This window comes from Salvelinus namaycush, chromosome 2, assembly GCF_016432855.1.
Source record: "Salvelinus namaycush isolate Seneca chromosome 2, SaNama_1.0, whole genome shotgun sequence".
In the NCBI taxonomy this organism is placed as follows: domain Eukaryota; kingdom Metazoa; phylum Chordata; class Actinopteri; order Salmoniformes; family Salmonidae; genus Salvelinus; species Salvelinus namaycush.
The window spans coordinates 43497872-43518657 of NC_052308.1; the positions used below are offsets into that span (position 1 = coordinate 43497872).

A 20786-nucleotide genomic window follows, 5' to 3' on the forward strand; every position below is an offset into this window, starting at 1 on the left:
TCCTGAGGTGCTGACCTGTTGCACCCTCGACAACCACTGTGATTACTATTATTTGACCCTGCTGGTCATCTATGAACATTTGAACATCTTGGCCCATGTTCTGTTATAATCTCCACCCGGCACAGCCAGAAGAGGACTGGCCACCCCTCATAGCCTGTTTCCTCTCTAGGTTTCTTCCTAGGATCTGGCCTTTCTAGGGAGTTTTTCCTAGCCACCGTGCTTCTACACCTGCATTGCTTGCTGTTTGGGGTTTTAGGCTGGGTTTCTGTACAGCACTTTGTGACATCAGCTGATGTAAGAAGCGCTTTTTAAATACATTTGATTGATTGATATTTATTCCATGTGTCACTATTTATATGTTTATTTTCTCTTTCTCTTTATTCTGCATTGTTGGAAAAGGACTCGTAAGTAAGCATTTCACTGTTAGTCTACACCGGTTGTTTACGAAGCATGTGATGATTGATCCGGGGTGAAGTTTCCCCTAGGTACAGATCTATGATCAGCTTCCCCTCCTCCAATCTTTAACTTAACCATTAGTGGGTGAGCAAAGCTGACCCAAGATCAGCGCCAAGGGACAACTTCACCCTACTCCACATGACAGTGGCCTCACCGTGTGACCTTGAAGATCCTGAGCAAGCGGACACAGCGGAACACGGAGATGCCCAGAGGAGACATGATGGCCAGCTCCACCAGGATGGTCTCGGTGATGCCTCCACACACCACGAAGCAGTCAAATCGGTTGAACAGGGACACAAAGTAGGCCTGCAGGCCCAGACTGTACATCTTGGTCATCATCTCACACGTAAACATGCCCAGCAGAACCTTGTTTGCCACGTCTGGAAGCACGCAGGGCAGAGGGAGGTGTCAGTCAATATAACACATAAACAGTATTGCAAATATCATAGATACTATAGATAGGGACAGGAGTTACTCCTTATCACCTGACCTGACAGTGGTAGCCAGTGTGCAGTGTAGTGTACTAACCCTGTACTACTGTAACCCAGTCAGGCTGGTTGTAGTGTACTAACCCTGTACTTGTGTAGCCCAGTCAGGCTGGTTGTAGTGTACTAACCCTGTACTTGTGTAACCCAGTCAGGCTGATTGTAGTGTACTAACCCTGTACTTGTGTAACCCAGTCAGGCTGGTTGTAGTGTACTAACCCTGTACTTGTGTAACCCAGTCAGGCTGGTTGTAGTGTACTAACCCTGTACTTGTGTGAGCCAGTCAGGCTGGTTGTAGTGTACTAACCCTGTACTTGTGTGAGCCAGTCAGACTGGTTGTAGTGTACTAACCCTGTACTTGTGTGAGCCAGTCAGGCTGTTTGTAGTGTACTAACCCTGTACTTGTGTGAGCCAGTCAGGCTGGTTGTAGTGTACTAACCCTGTACTTATGTGAGCCAATCAGGCTGTTTGTAGTGTACTAACCCTGTACTTGTGTGAGCCAGTCAGGCTGGTTGTAGTGTACTAACCCTGTACTTGTGTGAGCCAGTCAGGCTGGTTGTAGTGCTCGGAGGAGATTGTGAGCGTGTTGAGAAACACCAGGATGATCACCAGCCAATAGAAAGGCACCGATTTCACCGCCACCCGGCACTTTCTGCGGCAGAACCTGTTCCAGCGACGCCAGCGCCGACTGTGAGACAGGAAGTGATGTCAGGAAAAGGAGACGAGTAGGGGCAGCCCGGGGAGGTTGAAATTGAAGAAAGGGGGGGGGGGGGGTCGATTGTTAGAGGGAGGTTAGGACATAGTGTATAGAAATTTGGGGTTTAGGCAGGAACTGTATTCAAATAATATCTGAACAAAACTTAGGAAAGAGAAGTCAATGAACTTTGGGAGAGGGAGAGAACCGCATAGCATGCAGTATACATCACAAAGTGTAAAAATGCTGCATAAGGCTCCAGCTCCTCCACTTCCTCCCGATGCCCAAGATTACATGCTGACTTGTTTAAAGGGGAGGTGGAGTTGATTTATTACCTGCTGACTCATTAAAGCAGACTCCAGAGATCAGAACAGCACATACAGCAGAGAAACGAAAGCGAGCTTCCACGTATATACGGAAATAACAGACGTCACTACTTCATGCAGAAAAATGTATGTTTCACTGTACAGACCGCTGCTGCATGCATCGAGCAAGGACACATGCGAGGCAAGGTGATTTCCACTGACCTGAACTTTGATTTTGAAATTTTTTGACTGTGAAAAATCAAGACGTTTATATTAACATCAGTTCAGCTTGCTGACGGCAGGATATTCATGAATTTAGTACGAAGCTTTAGATGGCTTTAAAGATGGCTTTATGTACCATCTTTATGACTGAACAGGAGTGGTCTTAGAATGAATCAAACAAATGTGTATTATTGAAGCTCGTTTTACATCAGCAGTTGTCCAGACAGGATAGAGGATAGACACAGATAAACAGACCACACGCTGGTTCACACGATAGCTCACTCAGGTGGCAGCGGTTGTGTTTCCGTCATGAATTTGGACGTTTCTATGATATCCAAGGTTTCGTTCTAAAGGTACAGTACTGCAGAAGTGGTTCTAGTCTGTGAGGGAGGGGGGGGTTCTCACCAAAAAGGTCCGCAGCACGGTGTCTTCGCCTCATCCTCGGCCACGTTCTCTGTGTTCACCGACTCTGTCTCACTGGCTGGTATACTCACTGTGGCAGCAAACAGAGTACCAGAGTAAATCATACGCACGCACGCACACACACACACACACACACACACACACACACACACACACACACACACACACACACACACACACACACACACACACACACACACACACACACACACACACACACACACACACACACACACACACACACACACACACACCGTACATGTCACACACACACACACACACACACACACACACACACACACACACACACAACCTCACATGACACACCGTACATGTCACACACGCACACACACACACACACACACACACACACACACACACACACACACACACACACACACACACACACACACACATCAAAGAGTACGCAGTCGCACCCTAGGTACCACAGCTGTGGTGTGTCAAACACATCCCCGAGAAAATAAACCTCCTTCGTCAACAAATTCCTCAACAGAAGAAAGAACGGTCAGATTACTCCGGGCCTTTCGAAGAAATCCCTGTTTGTTTTTTTAACACAATGACACAAATTCAGTTTCAAAGGACGATACCTCCCAAAACCAAATCCATGTGCATCAGAATGACAATCGCCCGTCTCTAAAGTGGGTACAGTAGATAGAAAAACAAGAAAGAAAGAAAAATCAGAATATCTTTTAATTAACTAACTAACTTACCTAAAATAGTTACTGGTATGGTCATTGTAATCATCACTATGACTTAACGTGCGGCGTTAGAGACGTCCGGACAGAAGGAATTTAGCAGTATTGACTTTGTTATTATGTTTGTCAATTAGCCGTAGCAAAATGCATAGATTTGTAGGAAATTAGCTTTAAAACTGTAAACATTTCTCTCAGTTACATGGAGAAATGTGTAGAATTGCAGGAAATACTCAAAAAAAAGACAAACATTTCTCTTCACCGCCTCAAATATATTCTCTAAAATTCAGCTGCGCTGAAGGGGCGGACCATGCCTATTGCCACGCCCCCTTGCCACGCCCACCGCCTAAGCCCATTTCTGATCCAGCGCTACAAATGTCCTGTGAGAGCACAGCCTGTTTGTGCGAGGGTACGCACGCACTGCTGCTTAGTTTGTGTGAAAGCGGCCTCTTTGAGTTTTGAGTGCTCTGGCAGCTCTCTCTGTCTCTCTCTCTCTCTCATAATCTGAATGCTGTTGGATGTAGTGATCTGGGTTTAATCCCATTTGCCAAATTCACACTGAGCCCTTAGCCTAGCTGCTTTAAACTGGGCCGTGCATAGAGAGAGGGAAAGAAGTTGAGTGCCTGGGGTCAACTGGGGAAGTATGTATTACTATTCTGATCCCTGGCGCTCCTCATCTGAGTCTGGGCTCATTCAATCAGAAGCAGCAGGAGAGGCTTTATCAAACACTCAGAATGAATGAATACGGTGCAAATAAGGTATTTCCGTTTTTTTAATTTGTAATAAATTAGCACACATTTCTAAAAACCTGTTTTCGCTTTGTCGTTATGGGGTATTGTGTGTAGATTGATGAGGGATTAAAAAAAAAAAAATGTTAATCCATTTTAGAATAAGGCTGTAACGGAACGAAATGTGGGAAAAGGGGAAGGGGTCTGAATACTTTCCGAAGGCACTGTATACGAAAGGAAAAGCCAGATCAAAAAAGACAGGGATTCTCAAACAGAAGGGTCAATCACAATGGCAAAGCACAAGCAGGGGGATGAGGCTGCACACATTACTACATACACAAACACACCAGCTTTCACACACAATTGCAGGCTCACCCCCACACACACACAAGCTTGCTCACTCTCACACACATACATGGCGGCACCTGAATTGGAGAAGACAGGCTCGTGGTAATGACTGGAGCGGAATCAGTGGAACGGTATCAAATACAATCCAAGCATATGATTCCAATGTGTTTGATGCCATTCCCATTCGCACCCTTTCAACTATTATTATGAGCCGTCCTCCCCTCAGAAACCTCAACTGATACACACACACACACAGACACAGACACACACACACACACTTTTTCAATGTGGAAGGGAAAACCAGGGGATTTACCATGAGTGTCGGAGGACTGGCTGAACCACCCAAACCTGCTTCCTTTCTTCTTCTCTGTGAGGTCAGCCAGAGTCACCCCTTCATGTGTAAAGCATGCAAGCCCATGCATTCAGACGGCAACACGGCACAGCAGAGAAACATGGGGGCGAGAATAGGCCTCTATCAAGACGAGTTAGAGCAGCACAGTGACACTTCACCACAACAACAGTAACAACAACAACAACATCAAAGGTAACAACACCAACAACAGCAACAGTACAGCTGGCAACAGCGACACTGACTGACAACACCAGCACGACTGACACTGACACCAGTAGGGTGGACTGTAGTAGACACTGAAGAGGAGCAGAAGAGGAAGACGGGCAGCTGTTAGTCACATGGCAGGAAGGTAGTGTCTGCAGGCCAGGGGGGGGGGGGGGGGGGGGGGGTAAAGTACAGTACAGTACAATACAGAACAGTAGCACTACAGTCTATAGTATACGAACATGCTGAAATGCAACAGCATTTCACATGTACATGTTAGCATACAGTCTCTCATGCCTTGGCCCCGGACCCGGTGACAGCCACAGAGAAGCCAGCATGATACATTTCACTGGTTGGCATCGCCAAGGGGATCCATGTTATTATAACCCCTGACCTTCAGCCCAGTGCCAAGCATTCCCAGCACGAGAAGACACGCGTTCTAAGACTCACATACTGAAGTTCCTACTACTACCATATCTCCTATCACATTACTGTCCAGGTAGTGTTTCTGTTGACTGTGTGTGGATGGAGGCAGTGGTGCTAATTCTGAGGATAAACGCTAGAATGATCAGACTTTACTACGCTTTATTTTCCTATACTTGAATATACTTGATTATACTTGACTGTATTTTTTTGACTATAATTTACGATACCTTACTTTACTTGGTTTAAAGGTTCAAAGACTAAATCCAGTTATTGACTGCAGACTAATATGGGACGAAAGGAGAAACAGCCAAGTGAAACAACAGTGTATTTGGCATCTGGGCAAAGACGCTTGACTAGATCTCCCTGATTGGTAAACAGGAGCGGAACTGGGACCGTACTGCAGCTCTGCGGTGTGGAGAGAGTACAGGAGAGCTGCAGCTCTAAAGATACACAGCGAAAGAGGTGTGGTTCAACTCTAAAGCTCGGTACGTTTTAGGGAAAGGGGGGGCGGGGGGGGTGAGCGATGTAGTAGTGTAGTGCTGCTCACTGGTTGATAAGGAGGGGTGGAGAGAGATACTGAACCGTTAGCTGTTTGAATGGGTAGTAGCAGTTTCACTGTGTCTGCCCTGCATCATGTGCTGCTTATATAAAGAGGATTTTGGATTACGGTCTTTTAGCTGCTCGAGTAATATGATGTATCCCTGTTCTCCCTCCTCAGCCTAACTCAACTGGTACCCAGAGAGCTCCGCACACATCGCTAAGGTGTGAACTGAGGAAGGCTATGATAATAGAGAGTGCGAGTGTGCGCGAATGTGCGAGCGAGTGTGAGTGTGCAATATTTTAGTGTGTGTGTGTGCGTGTGCGTGTGTGTGTGTGTGGATTTTACAGTAACCCTGAACACAGAATTACAGTATGTGGTCAATTAGGGCTACTGGACTGGGAAATACCAGATATTCACACTGGAAACCTTCAGTAGCTCCTCAACATGACGCTGCTCATACTGTGGACTCTCAGTCTTCTGTTGTACACAGGTACACTCACTGGCAGCTCTCGCACCGTGTGTGTTTTAGGGTAGTGTGCGTGTGTCAAATCAAATACATTTTTAGTTGTCTCGTGCTCATATTCGTGTGCGCATTCGCGAGTGCACACGCCCGTGCGCGTTTTAGGGAAGCGCACATGCGTGGTAGAGTGCTTACGGTTGCGTTTGCCCTCCTCATAGCCCTCCTCGTCCTCGTTCTCCGGGTCGATGTCCTCGGCCTGAGTGATCCAGTCCAGGTAGCCCTTGAGGTCCTCCTCCAGCTGTTGCTTCTCTCTCAGTTTCTGAAAGTCTCCACGAGCCTTGGCCTTCTCTCTCTCCTTGGAGAACTCTCTGCGGGCACACGCGCGCACACACAGAGAACACACGCGCAGAACACAGACGCAGAACACACACGCAGTTACACACACGGTAGAGTACGCATGCGCACAAAATCACACACAAAACACACACTCGGACTCAATAACGGTTCACTTGACACAATGCCTCGCCTAACACAATTTGTATACAGACTGTTGCACAGTTAGTGCTAGGGGTGAACATTGAAATGTTTAAAAAAAAAATGGGATAGTTGACCGTTTAAAACACTCCGAATTTTTACCAGCCCAAATATTTTTTACTCCATTATTATACCGAAAATCTGGAAAAAAAGAGAAATGTATTACTAGTAATAAGTAATGGGGTATACTGCTTAATTTCATTTTTGTGACCTGCGTTCCCACCCCCAACCTATTCCCGCTTCTCCCGAAGTTCAGTCCCACTATCCTTGGTAGCTATGGTGATGTGTGTTTATATGGGATTATCCAATTGTGATACAAAAATGTATCTGCCAATTCAATGATTGCGTTGTTTTTTAATGTTTGTGTGTGACGAAGACGATCAGTGATTAAGGCAGTAGCCTAACCTAGCCTGTCAATGTTAGCTAGCTACTACTAGTGGATATCATTTTAGCTAAAAGTAATCTATAGAGATTTGAAACAATTTGCTACCATGTCTAAGAGACAAACTATCAGGAAGCGAATATTTTTAAAAAACGAATGAGAAAAGAGGCACAATCTCTAAACCAAAGAAATCCGCTGCTGAAATGTCACTTCAGTGCAGTGATGTCCATCAGCCATGGGGAGAATGACAAGCCTCCGACAAGTCCATCAGCCATGGGGAGAATGACAAGCCTCCGACAAGTCCATCAGCCATGGGGAGAATGACAAGCCTCCGACAAGTCCATCAGCCATGGGGAGAATGACAAGCCTCCGACAAGTCCATCAGCCATGGGGAGAATGACAAGCCTCCGAGGATAGGCCATTCATTCGCCGAGAACGATGAGCCCCCCGTTCGCTGATTCGAGCAGTGGCAAACCGGAGGAGTCCGAGCCATGCACTTCCACCGATGATGACAGCTCTCTGGCTGGACAAGAACAGGTGGTCGCACCAGGCCTAGCCACACCTCCAAACAATGCCGGAAAATACCCTACTATCTTGGACCCAGACTCAGATTCGTCGCTCCCCGTCCCCGATGACAGTGGTGGTGCTGCTGCTAAATCCGACTCACCGACAAAAACAGAAAAGACCCAGGTGAGTGGCCAAAATATACGAATGGATCTTTACGGGATATGTTAGTGCAGGCTGGGCCACATCAGGATATTCGCTCCGCACACATCGCTAAGGTGTGAACTGAGGAAGGCTATGATAATAGAGAGTGCGAGTGTGCGCGAATGTGCGAGCGAGTGTGAGTGTGCAATATTTTAGTGTGTGTGTGCGTGTCCGTGTGCGTGTGTGTGTGTGTGTGTGTGTGTGGATTTTACAGTAACCCTGAACACAGAATTACAGTATGTGGTCAATTAGGGCTACTGGACTGGGAAATACCAGATATTCACACTGGAAACCTTCAGTAGCTCCTCAACATGACGCTGCTCATACTGTGGACTCTCTCAGTCTTCTGTTGTACACAGGTACACTCACTGGCAGGGGGGATAGGCCATTCATTCGCCGAGAACGATGAGCCCCCCGTTTGCTGATTCGAGCAGTGGCAAACCGGAGGAGTCCGAGCCATGCACTTCCACCGATGATGACAGCTCTCTGGCTGGACAAGAACAGGTGGTCGCACCAGGCCTAGCCACACCTCCAAACAATGCCGGAAAATACCCTACTATCTTGGACCCAGACTCAGAATCGTCGCTCCCCGTCCCCGATGACAGTGGTGGTGCTGCTGCTAAATCCGACTCACCGACAAAAAAACAGAAAAGACCCAGGTGAGTGGCCAAAATATACGAATGGATCTTTACGGGATATGTTAGTGCAGGCTGGGCCACATCAGGATAAGGAGGTGTATTTCCCAAGAGATGAGGAGCAACGAAAGTTTTCGGTGGCCCACTACAATAGGAGGATGGAGAACGGGGAGAGACTGGAGAGACCATGGCTTGTCTATTCCAAGCAAAACGATGCAGCCGTCTGTTTTTTCTCCAAACTTCTTTTCACACGAGTGCAAATCTGCGCTGGTCAGGGATGGAACCAGGGACTGGAAGAATCTGTGCCACCCTCCTCAGCTCGCATGAGAAGTCACATGACCACCTAGATAGTTTGCAGAGGTGGGAGGTGCGGGAGATCAGGTTGGTGGCCAAGCAAACTATTGATGCCCAAGCCCCAAATGGCCTATTGACGGAGAGACTCTCCACTGGCAGCAGGTGCTGCAGAGGCTCATAGCCCTGATACGCGTCACGGCCACCAAAGAACATTGCGTTACGTGGGACCACCGACAGGCTGAACGAGCCAAATAATGGGAACCTTCTGAAGTTTGTGGAAATGCTGGGTATCTTTGATGGAATCATGAAGGAGCGTGTAAGGAGAATACAGTCTAAAGAAACACATGTGCACTACCTCGGGTAAAATAATCCAGAATGAAATCATTGACATGCCGGCACAATAGATCCAGCCGACAGTGTGTAATGCGCACCAGACAAGAGCAAAACAGAGCAGATGACCATGGTGGTGCATGGGGCAGTGCGCACGAGTGAGCACTTCCTGGAGTTTAGTGGACTGCTTTACGCAAGGGGGGGTGGGGGGCGTTCATGACCGAGTTGCTCATCTCAAAACGACAGAAACATGAAGTCGCCATCACGATGTGAGAGGTTCAGGGATATGACAACGGGGCGAATATGCGGGGGAGGCACAGCAGCATTCAAAAGAGAGTGCAGGATGTCAATCCGAGGGCCTTGTTTTGTGCCAAGCAGCGCGCACTCGCTGAACCTGGTTCTCTCTGATGCAGCATCGTGTTGTTTGGAGGCGGCTGAGATTTTTAACACCATCCAAGAGATTTATACATTTTTATCAAGATCTACACACCGCTGGGACGTGCTGAAAGAGCACGTAAAAGATAGACTCACAGTGAAACCTCTCAGCACCACGAGATGGGAGAGCCGGGTGGAGGCTGTGAAACCTGTGCGTTACCAACTCGGGGAGATTTATGATGCCCTGTTGTCGATCGCCACCGACACCAAGCTCACAGACAGCTGTGGTGCTAAAACAAGGTTGGAGGCAAACAGCATTGCCGCCAAGATGAACAATTTTGGCATCATGTGCCAGTGGTCATTTGGTATGAACATCACCAGTAAGAGTTTGCAGGCAATGAGTTTTAACCTTTCACTAGTGGTGGCTCAACTGAACTCAACCAGAGCTGGTGCATTAGCAAGCACAAAATAGTTGGGTATCGAGCCCTGTTTCACAGTGCAGCCCACGGTCCGTCCCAGGAAGAAAAGGTATCTGTTTTGCTACGAGGGTGAGGACGAGCCTGTGACTGACCCTCAACAGAAATTCAAAGTACATTTCTTTAATCAGATTCTTGATTCTGCTATCCAGTCCATCAACGAGCGATTTACGCAGCTTGAAGAGCACAGCAGTGTTTTCAGCATCCGGTACAACATTCCCACCATCTAGGACATGGACACTGCAGCGCTTACCAGGGGCTGCGCAACACTGGAGAGGGCCCTTACGTACAGGGATTCCAGAGACATCGAAGCAAAAGATCTGTGTAATGAGCTCAAAGTCCTGAGCAGGAGACTGGACAGTGAGGCAAAATCACTCGACGTACAGTGGGGCAATAAAGTATTTAGTCAGCCACCAATTGTGCAAGTTCTCCCACTTAAAAAGATGAGAGAGGCCTGTAATTGTCATCATAGGTACACTTCAACTATGACAGACAAAATGAGAAAAAAAATCCAGTAAATTACATTGTAGGATTTTTAATGAATTTATTTGCAAATTATGGTGGAAAATAAGTATTTGGTCAATAACAAAAGTTTATCTCAATACTTTGTTATATACCCTTTGTTGGCAATGACAGAGGTCAAACGTTTTCTGTAAGTCTTCACAAGGTTTTCACACACTGTTGCTGGTATTTTGGCCCATTCCTCCATGCAGATCTCCTCTAGAGCAGTGATGTTTTGGGGCTGTTGCTGGGCAACACGGACTTTCAACTCCCTCCAAAGATTTTCTATTGGGTTGAGATCTGGAGACTGGCTAGGCCACTCCAGGACCTTGAAATGCTTCTTACGAAGCCACTCCTTCGTTGCCCGGGCGGTGTGTTTGGGATCATTGTCATGCTGAAAGACCCAGCCACGTTTCATCTTCAATGCCCTTGCTGATGGAAGGAGGTTTTCACTCAAAATCTCACGATACATGGCCCCATTCATTCTTTCCTTTACACGGATCAGTCGTCCTGGTCCCTTTGCAGAAAAACAGCCCCAAAGCATGATGTTTCCACCCCCATGCTTCACAGTAGGTATGGTGTTCTTTGGATGCAACTCAGCATTCTTTGTCCTCCAAACACGACGAGTTGAGTTTTTACCAAAAAGTTCTATTTTGGTTTCATCTGACCATATGACATTCTCCCAATCTTCTTCTGGATCATCCAAATGCTCTCTAGCAAACTTCAGACGGGCCTGGACATGTACTGGCTTAAGCAGGGGGACACGTCTGGCACTGCAGGATTTGAGTCCCTGGCGGCGTAGTGTGTTACTGATGGTAGGCTTTGTTACTTTGGTCCCAGCTCTCTGCAGGTCATTCACTAGGTCCCCCCGTGTGGTTCTGGGATTTTTGCTCACCGTTCTTGTGATCATTTTGACCCCACGGGGTGAGATCTTGCGTGGAGCCCCAGATCGAGGGAGATTATCAGTGGTCTTGTATGTCTTCCATTTCCTAATAATTGCTCCCACAGTTGATTTCTTCAAACCAAGCTGCTTACCTATTGCAGATTCAGTCTTCCCAGCCTGGTGCAGGTCTACAATTTTGTTTCTGGTGTCCTTTGACAGCTCTTTGGTCTTGGCCATAGTGGAGTTTGGAGTGTGACTGTTTGAGGTTGTGGACAGGTGTCTTTTATACTGATAACAAGTTCAAACAGGTGCCATTAATACAGGTAATGAGTGGAGGACAGAGGAGCCTCTTAAAGAAGAAGTTACAGGTCTGTGAGAGCCAGAAATCTTGCTTGTTTGTAGGTGACCAAATACTTATTTTCCACCATAATTTGCAAATAAATTCATAAAAAATCCTACAATGTGATTTTCTGGATTTTTTTTCCTCATTTTGTCTGTCATAGTTGAAGTGTACCTATGATGCCAATTACAGGCCTCTCTCATCTTTTTAAGTGGGAGAACTTGCACAATTGGTGGCTGACTAAATACTTTTTTGCCCCACTGTACATATCCAGACACCAAATGGCCTTTTTGTATCCCAATGCATTTGTTGCCCTAAGAGTTCTTCTCACAGTCCCCGTGACAGTGGCAAGTGGACAGTGCACATTCTCTAAGCTCAAACTCATCAAAAACTACCTGCGCTCTACTATGAATCAAGAGAGACACTCAATGGACTCGCCACCATATCAATTGAGCACGAGTTGTGTTAGGAAATCAACCTCCAACAAGCAGCGCATGCTTTCGCTGCCAGGAAGGCCAGGCGAGTCAACTTGTCTTTGAATAAAAGGTAAGCGTTGATCATACACTCGCATTAATTTGTAAGATTACTCAATTATCTATCACCTGTTAACTTTGTATTTTTTATTTATTTAAATAGACTACATCCTAATCTCGCTCTCTCACTCTCTTTCTCTCTCACTCTCTCTATCTCCCCCCTCTTTCTATCTCTCTCTGTCTCTCTCAGACAATTTGATTTCAGGACCATGGACAGCTACTCAGAGAACACATCACTGACTGCATTGCAGCACCACAGCAGAGGAAAGAGGCCACTCTAAGCGGAGACTAAATAAATACATTCTGAAACTGATGTTGGACAATCAAATTCGACATGTAAATAAACTACATTCGTCAAGGCTGGGTCATTGACATGAAGCTTATTTAACACTGCTCCTGCGGAACGAGGCCCGCCATGCATTTATGAAAGCACTTGTTTTCTAAAGCTCAAATTATCTCTTTTTTTTTTTACAGTTCTACAGGAATATAAAAATATGTCAAATATGTTATATAAAAGTGTTTTTTTTTAATTGTAATTGTAATAATTATGGGGTCGTGCCATGCGTGATAACAGGTGGCATACTACTAATAAGAAATTCAGTTTCCTACTATAGGTAGTTGGCTGCATAATGATAGCAACATCGTAACTCTCCGATGCAGGGGTTAAAGTAAAATTCCCTTCTAGCTGGTAAGGGACCTCCTATATGTACGCCAACATTTTTTATGGGCATAAATAATCTTAGAATGACATATATAATTGGAGCCTATTTCTTCCTGTTCTAATAAATGAATGACAAGCCTACCTGTTTGACAGACAACTATTCTATCCATAGATACTGTCACATGCACTGATTAAATACCTCCGTGTCTGGGAAGGGCTTGGTGTGTTTGGTTAAAACCAGGGCTCGAATTGAGTGAGGGTATCACATACCCTTTGTTAAAGAAAAGGGCAACAAGGATATCTATTGTTAGCTTTATATTTTGAAATAAATATATAAAACATTTCCAGATTATATTAATTGTTCTGTAATAATGCTCAACTCGGTGATGCCTTGTGGTAGAAACAAGCTCGAAAATGCCCGCGAAAGACGTGACTCCAATGCATATGGGGATATATTGATTCCTCTCTATGACCATCTGAAGCTGAGCTGCAGCCTATAATATTCGAGGAGATGAAACAAATGGACTTTGCTCTTCTGTCCCTATTCATTTGAGCTTTTCTCTTTCTGAAAAGAGAAGATGTTTGTTTAATCGCAGGCAGCTTTTCGGGAAGAACTTCTGTTGTTGGGTTATACAACGGACGAGTAGCCAGCAGTTGAAGCTTACATTTTTCTGTGCCGTCACAGCCTCTGTCTGTGTGGAAAGGTAACTTTAGAAAGTGCCATGCTTAGATTCATAAGGATGTCTAAAATGGTATTATTTGCAAACAGCTTTGCAAACAAGACACTCTGGTTTGACATTGAGAAATATGGTAAGAAGGCCTATTTCTCTGTCCATTGTCTTCGCCTAGGGAGGCAGAACGTCCAGGGCCGGCCCTGGTCAATGCTCAATCAAGCACAATCATTAGGTGAGACAAAAATATGTGTGGGCCGTTACCGTGGTTACTTGGGCACTTGCTTGTCTGTGATGAAAGAAATCTTAGACTGCGATGTCTTCCTAGCAGCAGACATTTCCAGCAAACTCAAATATTTGAAAAACAACCGAGCAAATGAAATCATATTGCATGTGAACAAAACTATGTAACTGGCCAAGAAACACGAGCACAAAGTCACACTTTCGGAGCTTTTCTTGTCAATTCCACCAACTTCTACATGTGGGTTTTGGATTCAAAAAAGTCTCCCAAATGCTGTGTGACCATCCGCCAACGTGGCTGGTGAAATATCCACTGTTACCTGCCAATGACCAAATCTACCCGCATTTGGCGGGTGTTCATTTCCAACCCTGTCGTTAACATTTGGAACATAACCGAAAACCAATGTCATCACAAAGAGGATTTTTTTTTTTAACTAGGGTTGGCCAATATATGAATAAATCGAAGTGCAATGCGATATATCATGATGTGCAAGACAATACTCTACTTGAACTTTACAAATAAAAATGCAGCAGTTTGATCAGTTAGGCTGTGTCAATATTACCGTTTTAATTGCTTAGCAGACTCTCTTATCCAGAGCAATTAGGATTAAGTGCCTTGCTCAAGGGCACATCGGCAGAGTTTTCCTACTAGTCGCCTCAGGGATTCAAACTAGTGACCTTTCACTGGCCCAATGCTCTTAACCACTAGGCTACCTGCCGCCCTCAATCAATATGTTGAATATGTTGAAGCCATACTAAGGTTATTTAATGAGAATGCGACTATAATATAGTAAATATGCAAAAAACTATTCAGAGTTTGGAATAATCTTCGCACGCACACGCACACGCACACACACACACTGCTACTTCTGTCTATTATCTATCCTGTTGCCTTGTCACTTTACCCATACCTATAAGTGCATAGCTACCTCAATCACACTATACGTGCTTGTTTTGTCACATAAACTGAAATTAGGCGAAATGCATAGCGATTTCTGCACAGAGCAGATTTAACTCTGCATTGTTGGAGAAGGACCTGTACGTAAGCATTAATTTCACTGTTAGTCTACACCTGTTGTTTACGACGCATTCGACAAATAAAACATAGAATATCGCGATAGCTAGAGTAGCATGTCGTAGAAGAAGGTCACCAACAAATATCGCCCAACCCTAAATTCAACAAATACCTAATGCAACAATGCTGTCACGTTAGTAGAAGGAGATACGCATCTTTCAAATCATTTCCCAAAGGATATAAAGCGCTCCGCAAGTCATCGTCGTTAACAGTTGGGAAAACGGCAGAGAGCGAGACAGGGAAGCGACAGCAGCGAAGTCCAGCATGGCAATACTTTGAGAAGTTAAATAAGTAGGTGAAATGCAAACTTGGCGAAGTGGAAATGAGCTATAGTGGCAGTATAGGTGCAATGCTTAACCATCTGAAAGGGAGGCACCTTGAGACCCAAACTGTTGCTAGCAGCAGCGCAGACCCCCGAACAAGAGACATTAGACTGGGTCTTCACAGGAAAGAAGTACGATAAAGGACGGCGTGAGGAATTCACAGCGCTGATTACAGAAATGATTGTAGTTGATATGCAACCATTGTCAATGGTAGTGGATGTCGGCTTCAATGCCCTGATGGCATATCTTGTACTGACCACTGAGAGCACGGAGGAGAGGCACACAGCAGAGAACCTAAAAACGGCATTAACTACCATCGTTGCTGGGGGGGGGGGGGGGGGGGGGGGGGGGTTCTGGTAACCATGACTACGGTAGATTAAACTGCATTGCCCCCTAGCAGTCATACGCAGGGCCATATCTGCATTTTAAATGCACATGTAATTGTGTAAAATTATTATTATTTAAAAAAATCATTTTTATGGTCACATGTAATTGTATTATTTTTTCTCGTTTTTTATGGTCACTAAAATAAGCACCCGGGGTAGGCCGTCATTGTAAAAATAAGAATTTATTCTTAACTGACTTGCCTAGTTAAATAAAGTTTCAATAAAAAAATGGTGGTTCTCAGAATGTTCCCAGAGGCATGTGTTTGCAAAGGCCTGCTAAATACTCACGATAGAACTTTCTGGAAGCCAAAAGGTTTTAGCGGGAGAGGATATAACATGCTATGAATGTGAATATAACACGTACACGTCACAATTATTGTATACCTTGGAAATTGATACGTCAATTTGTAAAAACAAACGTTCATTTAGCTGTTCTGTTTTGCCCAGCGGGTCTTGATCCAACGTAAGTTGCTACTTGAATAACCAGTCCCATTCATAACATATTACAGTATGACATACGAATAGCTATAATCATCTACAATTACTATACGTCACACTCAACTGTAATTTTCTCTTAACTTGCTCCGCCACTAGTCTACACCTCAAGCAAAACTTCGCAGTTCCCCCAAAATTATTCACGGCGTTTAAAAAAAAAAAAGGATATGGCTTAACAGAGAGAAGGGGTCATAACCCAGGAACATTGCCAACCACCAACGGAACCCTCTAAGAAAGAACACGCATCCTCTGAGTGCTGCTGGCCATAGACTAGCGAGTATTATGAACTAACACCTCACCCCCACTAACACGCTTCCTCCCCCACTGCAGGGGAATGGAAGCGGCAGTAGATACTGGAGCGAGAGAGCTTAGGGAGTTAGGCTGAGGAGGGAGTGAAGGGCGAGGAATGAGATTAATTTCCTCTCTCGGGAGTTTGGGTGGTAGTGATGACGGGGGTTGGGGTGGGTGTAACGGCTCCCATTCGCTGTCGGTTGCCGTGGCGAGGAAACACAATGCAAAACGAATGAGAGGTCAACAAAGGTTATGCTTGTGGTGGCCAGGGCAGTGAAACAGCATCAGTCTGATTTAAATGGTATTGTATTTACCAGTGACTGAGTATCGCCATACCTGTTATCTGTCTCCCGGAGACTTTCTCACCATTCCCCAACACCATACAAAGCAAGCCACTCCATGGTCTTTCCCTTGTCTCACCCCGCATAGCACACGCACTGTACACAGCGCACACAAACACAAACACATAGCACCCACACACTGCAGGGCACACAGCACACCCAGCACAAGGTTAAGCATGAAAAAGGAGCCTAGAATGATTCGACTAACAAAGAAGACGGTGGGCCCAAAGCAGCAGGTTACCAGACAGACAGACGTAGAGAGAAAAACAGACAGACAGACATGTACAGAAAGACAGAGACAGACATAGAATGACAGACAGTTAGACCTGTATGTGGCCAGAGCAGCAGGTTAACAGACAGAGAGACGTAGAGAGAAAGACAGACAGACATAGAGAGAAAGACAGACAGACAGGTAGACCTGTATGAGGCCAGAGCAGCAGGTTAACAGACAGACAGGCGTAGAGAGAGACAGAGGTGTCTTACCCGCTCAACACTCCCAGAACCAGGTTTAGAACAAAGAAGGAGCCGAAGATGACCAGAGATACAAAGTAGACCCATGGAAGCTCTAGACCCATAGCATCGTTCATCTGGAGGAGCACCCGTCACCAGAGAGAGATGGGGAAAGAAGAAGAAAGAGGGGAGGAAGAGAAAGAGAATAACGTGAATAGTCAGAGGTAGAGACAGGTGAGGAAAACAGTTTGCTAAGACTGCAAGACGAAGGGGAAAAACCCTCTTTACAGTTGAGAGTGAGAAAAAAAGGTGAGGGAAGGTTCTGGGACTCCGATACATAGAGAAAGGCTTGACTGAACCTTTAATCATTTGAATGTCAGTCACATCCAGGTCTAGTGACTAATCTTCTGACACATCAGCTCTCAGAGGGAGTGAGCGGGTCAAAGTTCACACGGAGACCACATCGGGGAGTGCAGAGGGCACATAAGATTTGAAAAGAATTCAACTGCATCGTTGGGAAAGAGCTTGTAAGTCAGCATTTCACTGTAAGGTCCCACCGCACCTGTTTTATTCGCCGCACGTGACAAACGCAATTTGATTTGATATGATCTCTATGACGGAGGGCCTCACCCAGTAGAGCACGTCCGTCCAGCCTTCCATGGTGATACACTGGAACACGGTCAGCATGGCGAACAGGAAGTTGTCAAAGTTGGTGATGCCGTCGTTGGGGCCGTGCCAGCCCTCCCTGCACTCGGTGCCATTGATGGGACACTGGCGCCCGTGCCCTGAGATCGCACATGGAGCCGGCTCGTCCTCCGCTATCATGCCTACAAAGAGGGGGGGGGGGGGGGGAGGAGCCGGAAAGAGAGAGACTGAAACCACAAATGCAATAGTCATGTACACACACAGAGATGGTAAGATGCACGCACACACGCACGCACGCACACACGCTCTTACCTGTGCTGGGGAAGAAGCAGGTAGCGTGCATTTTGCCAATGAAGAGCTCAAGGCCGATGATGGCGTAGATGATGATGACAAACAGGACCAGCAGGGCGATGTGGAGGAGAGGGACCATGGCTTTAATAATGGAGTTCAACACCACCTGTAAACCTACAGAGAGTCAAACATACGTGTTAGAGAAGGACAAAATAGCTAGGTGTTTGTGCGTGTGTTACAGTAATACTGTGTGTGGTTGAATTTGAGTCAAGGTCGATTAGTAAACGCTCTTGACTCCGGGCCACATATCTCCCTGGCGACGGGGGTACGAGTCTCACCTCGCGTCTCCTGTCTGTACCATTCCATTAATTATTATTATAAATGTTTAACTTCTTGGACGTAAAAATAATTTCCCAAGTATTGCCACGCATAAATAGAGGCATATGTGATCGTATCCCAATGTAATCAGGGTTTGGAATGATTCTATTTTTACAATAATATGTAATATGAGATCTGTACGTAAAAGATTTACCTTTGACATTTTAGTCATTTAGCAGATGTTCTTATCCAGAGCAGCTTACAGTAAGTGCATTCATCTTAAGATAGCTAGGTAAGACAACCATATCACTGTCAAATATACAGGATATGAACATTCCATTCCAGCTAAACATTGGATATATAGTGTAATTAAAAAAAAAAAAACACTCATACACATCTAACATCTATGAATGAAAAATCTGAAAACATTAATATATTACACACACATGAATAATCAAGAATGTTATCTTATGAAAGAACAGAAATGTGAATAATTGGTGGATATAGCATTTCGGAAATAACTCTTGGATTTTCCTGCCATTGTAATCCTTGCGCGGGCCGGCTAAGTGTTTTTTGGGGGTCACGTAAGTCCAAACAGTGTAAAAAAATATATGAAAAAAATACTGTGACCCCAAGTATAGATTTGTAAAAAATTGCTTGGATGTTAACGTTAACTAGTGCTAGTTGGATGTACCTGTGCCAAAACTATTTTTTTTACACTGTTTGGACTTACGTGACCCCCAAAAAACACTTAGCCGGCCCGCGCAAGGATTACAATGGCAGGAAAATCCAAGAGTTATTTCCGAAACGCTATATCCACCAATTATTCACATTTCTGTTATTTATCATCCTATGCCTAGTGAGCCAACATGTTTTGAGCAGACCTATATTTCTTAAGGATTGACCCTGAAATAGGAACCAAATGCAGGTAATACTTCATCTGGTGCCACCCCAACAATAGTTGTCCCTGACCATCGTTAAGAGTATGCCTCCTGATAACTCGTCGGTTACTTCTTACTACATTAAGTAAGGCAATTTCTGTAAAATGGTGGAGCAATGCCTCCCTAGTGGCGCAGTAGTCTAAGGCACTGCAACGCAGTGCTAGCTGTGCCACTAGAGATTCTGGGTTCGAGTCCAGGCTCTGTCGCAGCCAGCCGCGACCGGGAGACCCATGGGGCGGCGCACAATTGGTCCAGCGTTGTCCGGGTTAGGGGAGGGTTTGGACGGCAGGGATGTCCTTGTCCCATCGCGCACTAGCGACTCCTGTGGCGGGCCAGGCGCAGTGCACGCTGACACGGTCAACAGGTGTACAGTCTTTCCTCTGACACATTGGTGCGGCTGGCTTCTGGGTTAAATGGGCATTGTGTCAAGAAGCAGAGCGGTTTGGTTGGGTTGTGTTTCGGAAGACGCACGGCTCTCGACCGTCGCCTCTCCCGAGTCTGTACTGGAGTTGCAGCGATGAGACAAGACTGTAACTACCAATTGGATACCACAAAATTGTGGTGAAAACGGGGTGAAATAAAATAAAATATAAATTAAGATGGTGGAGCAATGCCAGAGAACATGTTTCATGAGGTTAAATCGATTTTTACCGGGTTAAACCATCACTGCAGTATAGAATCGCAATACATACTGAATTTTGATAGATATAGGATTGCAATACATATCGTATCGGCACATAAGTACGGTGATAATATCCTATTGTGAAGTACCTGGTAATTCCCAGCCCTAGTTAAGATGTTCGTGATGTGTATGCAGGAATAGAACCTACCGGAACCCACATTGATCAAACCTATCACCTTTATCTCAAGGCAACGTGAAGGTGCAGAGAGGGAAGGTTGAGAAAACGACATTGAGGTGGACTGAATTGGGTGTATCATTGTAGAGATATTGGCAGTCCCCCCCAAAAAAGTATTTTGTGAACTAACACTCGCACTTTTCCTTTTCCCCCCCATACTGTAGTTATTCAAACGTGTTAACCCTCACAAAGACCATATCACCTCCCTCCCCGACATACTCTCCAATTCGCCTACTGCCCTGACAGATCCACGGGCAACGCAATCGCCATTTCACGGCACACTGCCCTGACACACTTGGACAAAAGGTATGCATATGTTTGGATGCTGTTCATCGACTACAGCTCGACCTTCAATGCCAGAGTGCCCTAGCAGCTCATTACAAAGCGCACGGCCCTGGGTCTGAACTCCTCCCCGTGCAACTGGGTCCTGGATTTACTGACGGGCCGCCAAAC

The 20786-nt window shown here is 45.6% G+C and overlaps 1 protein-coding gene across 1 annotated transcript in view; it reads right to left on the bottom strand.

The window, feature by feature from the left end:
* The window catches only part of LOC120063162 (voltage-dependent L-type calcium channel subunit alpha-1D-like), a 101353-nt gene that overhangs the window by 41507 nt on the left and 39060 nt on the right, over positions 1-20786 (bottom strand). The window contains exons 5-12 of the mRNA XM_039013365.1: positions 18239-18391; positions 17912-18108; positions 17315-17418; positions 6553-6725; positions 2568-2655; positions 2163-2189; positions 1469-1629; positions 611-836 (exon numbers count right to left, since the gene is read on the bottom strand). Of these exons, the coding sequence (XP_038869293.1) occupies positions 611-836; positions 1469-1629; positions 2163-2189; positions 2568-2655; positions 6553-6725; positions 17315-17418; positions 17912-18108; positions 18239-18391 (1129 nt within the window). The remainder of the gene's footprint in view (positions 1-610; positions 837-1468; positions 1630-2162; positions 2190-2567; positions 2656-6552; positions 6726-17314; positions 17419-17911; positions 18109-18238; positions 18392-20786) is intronic.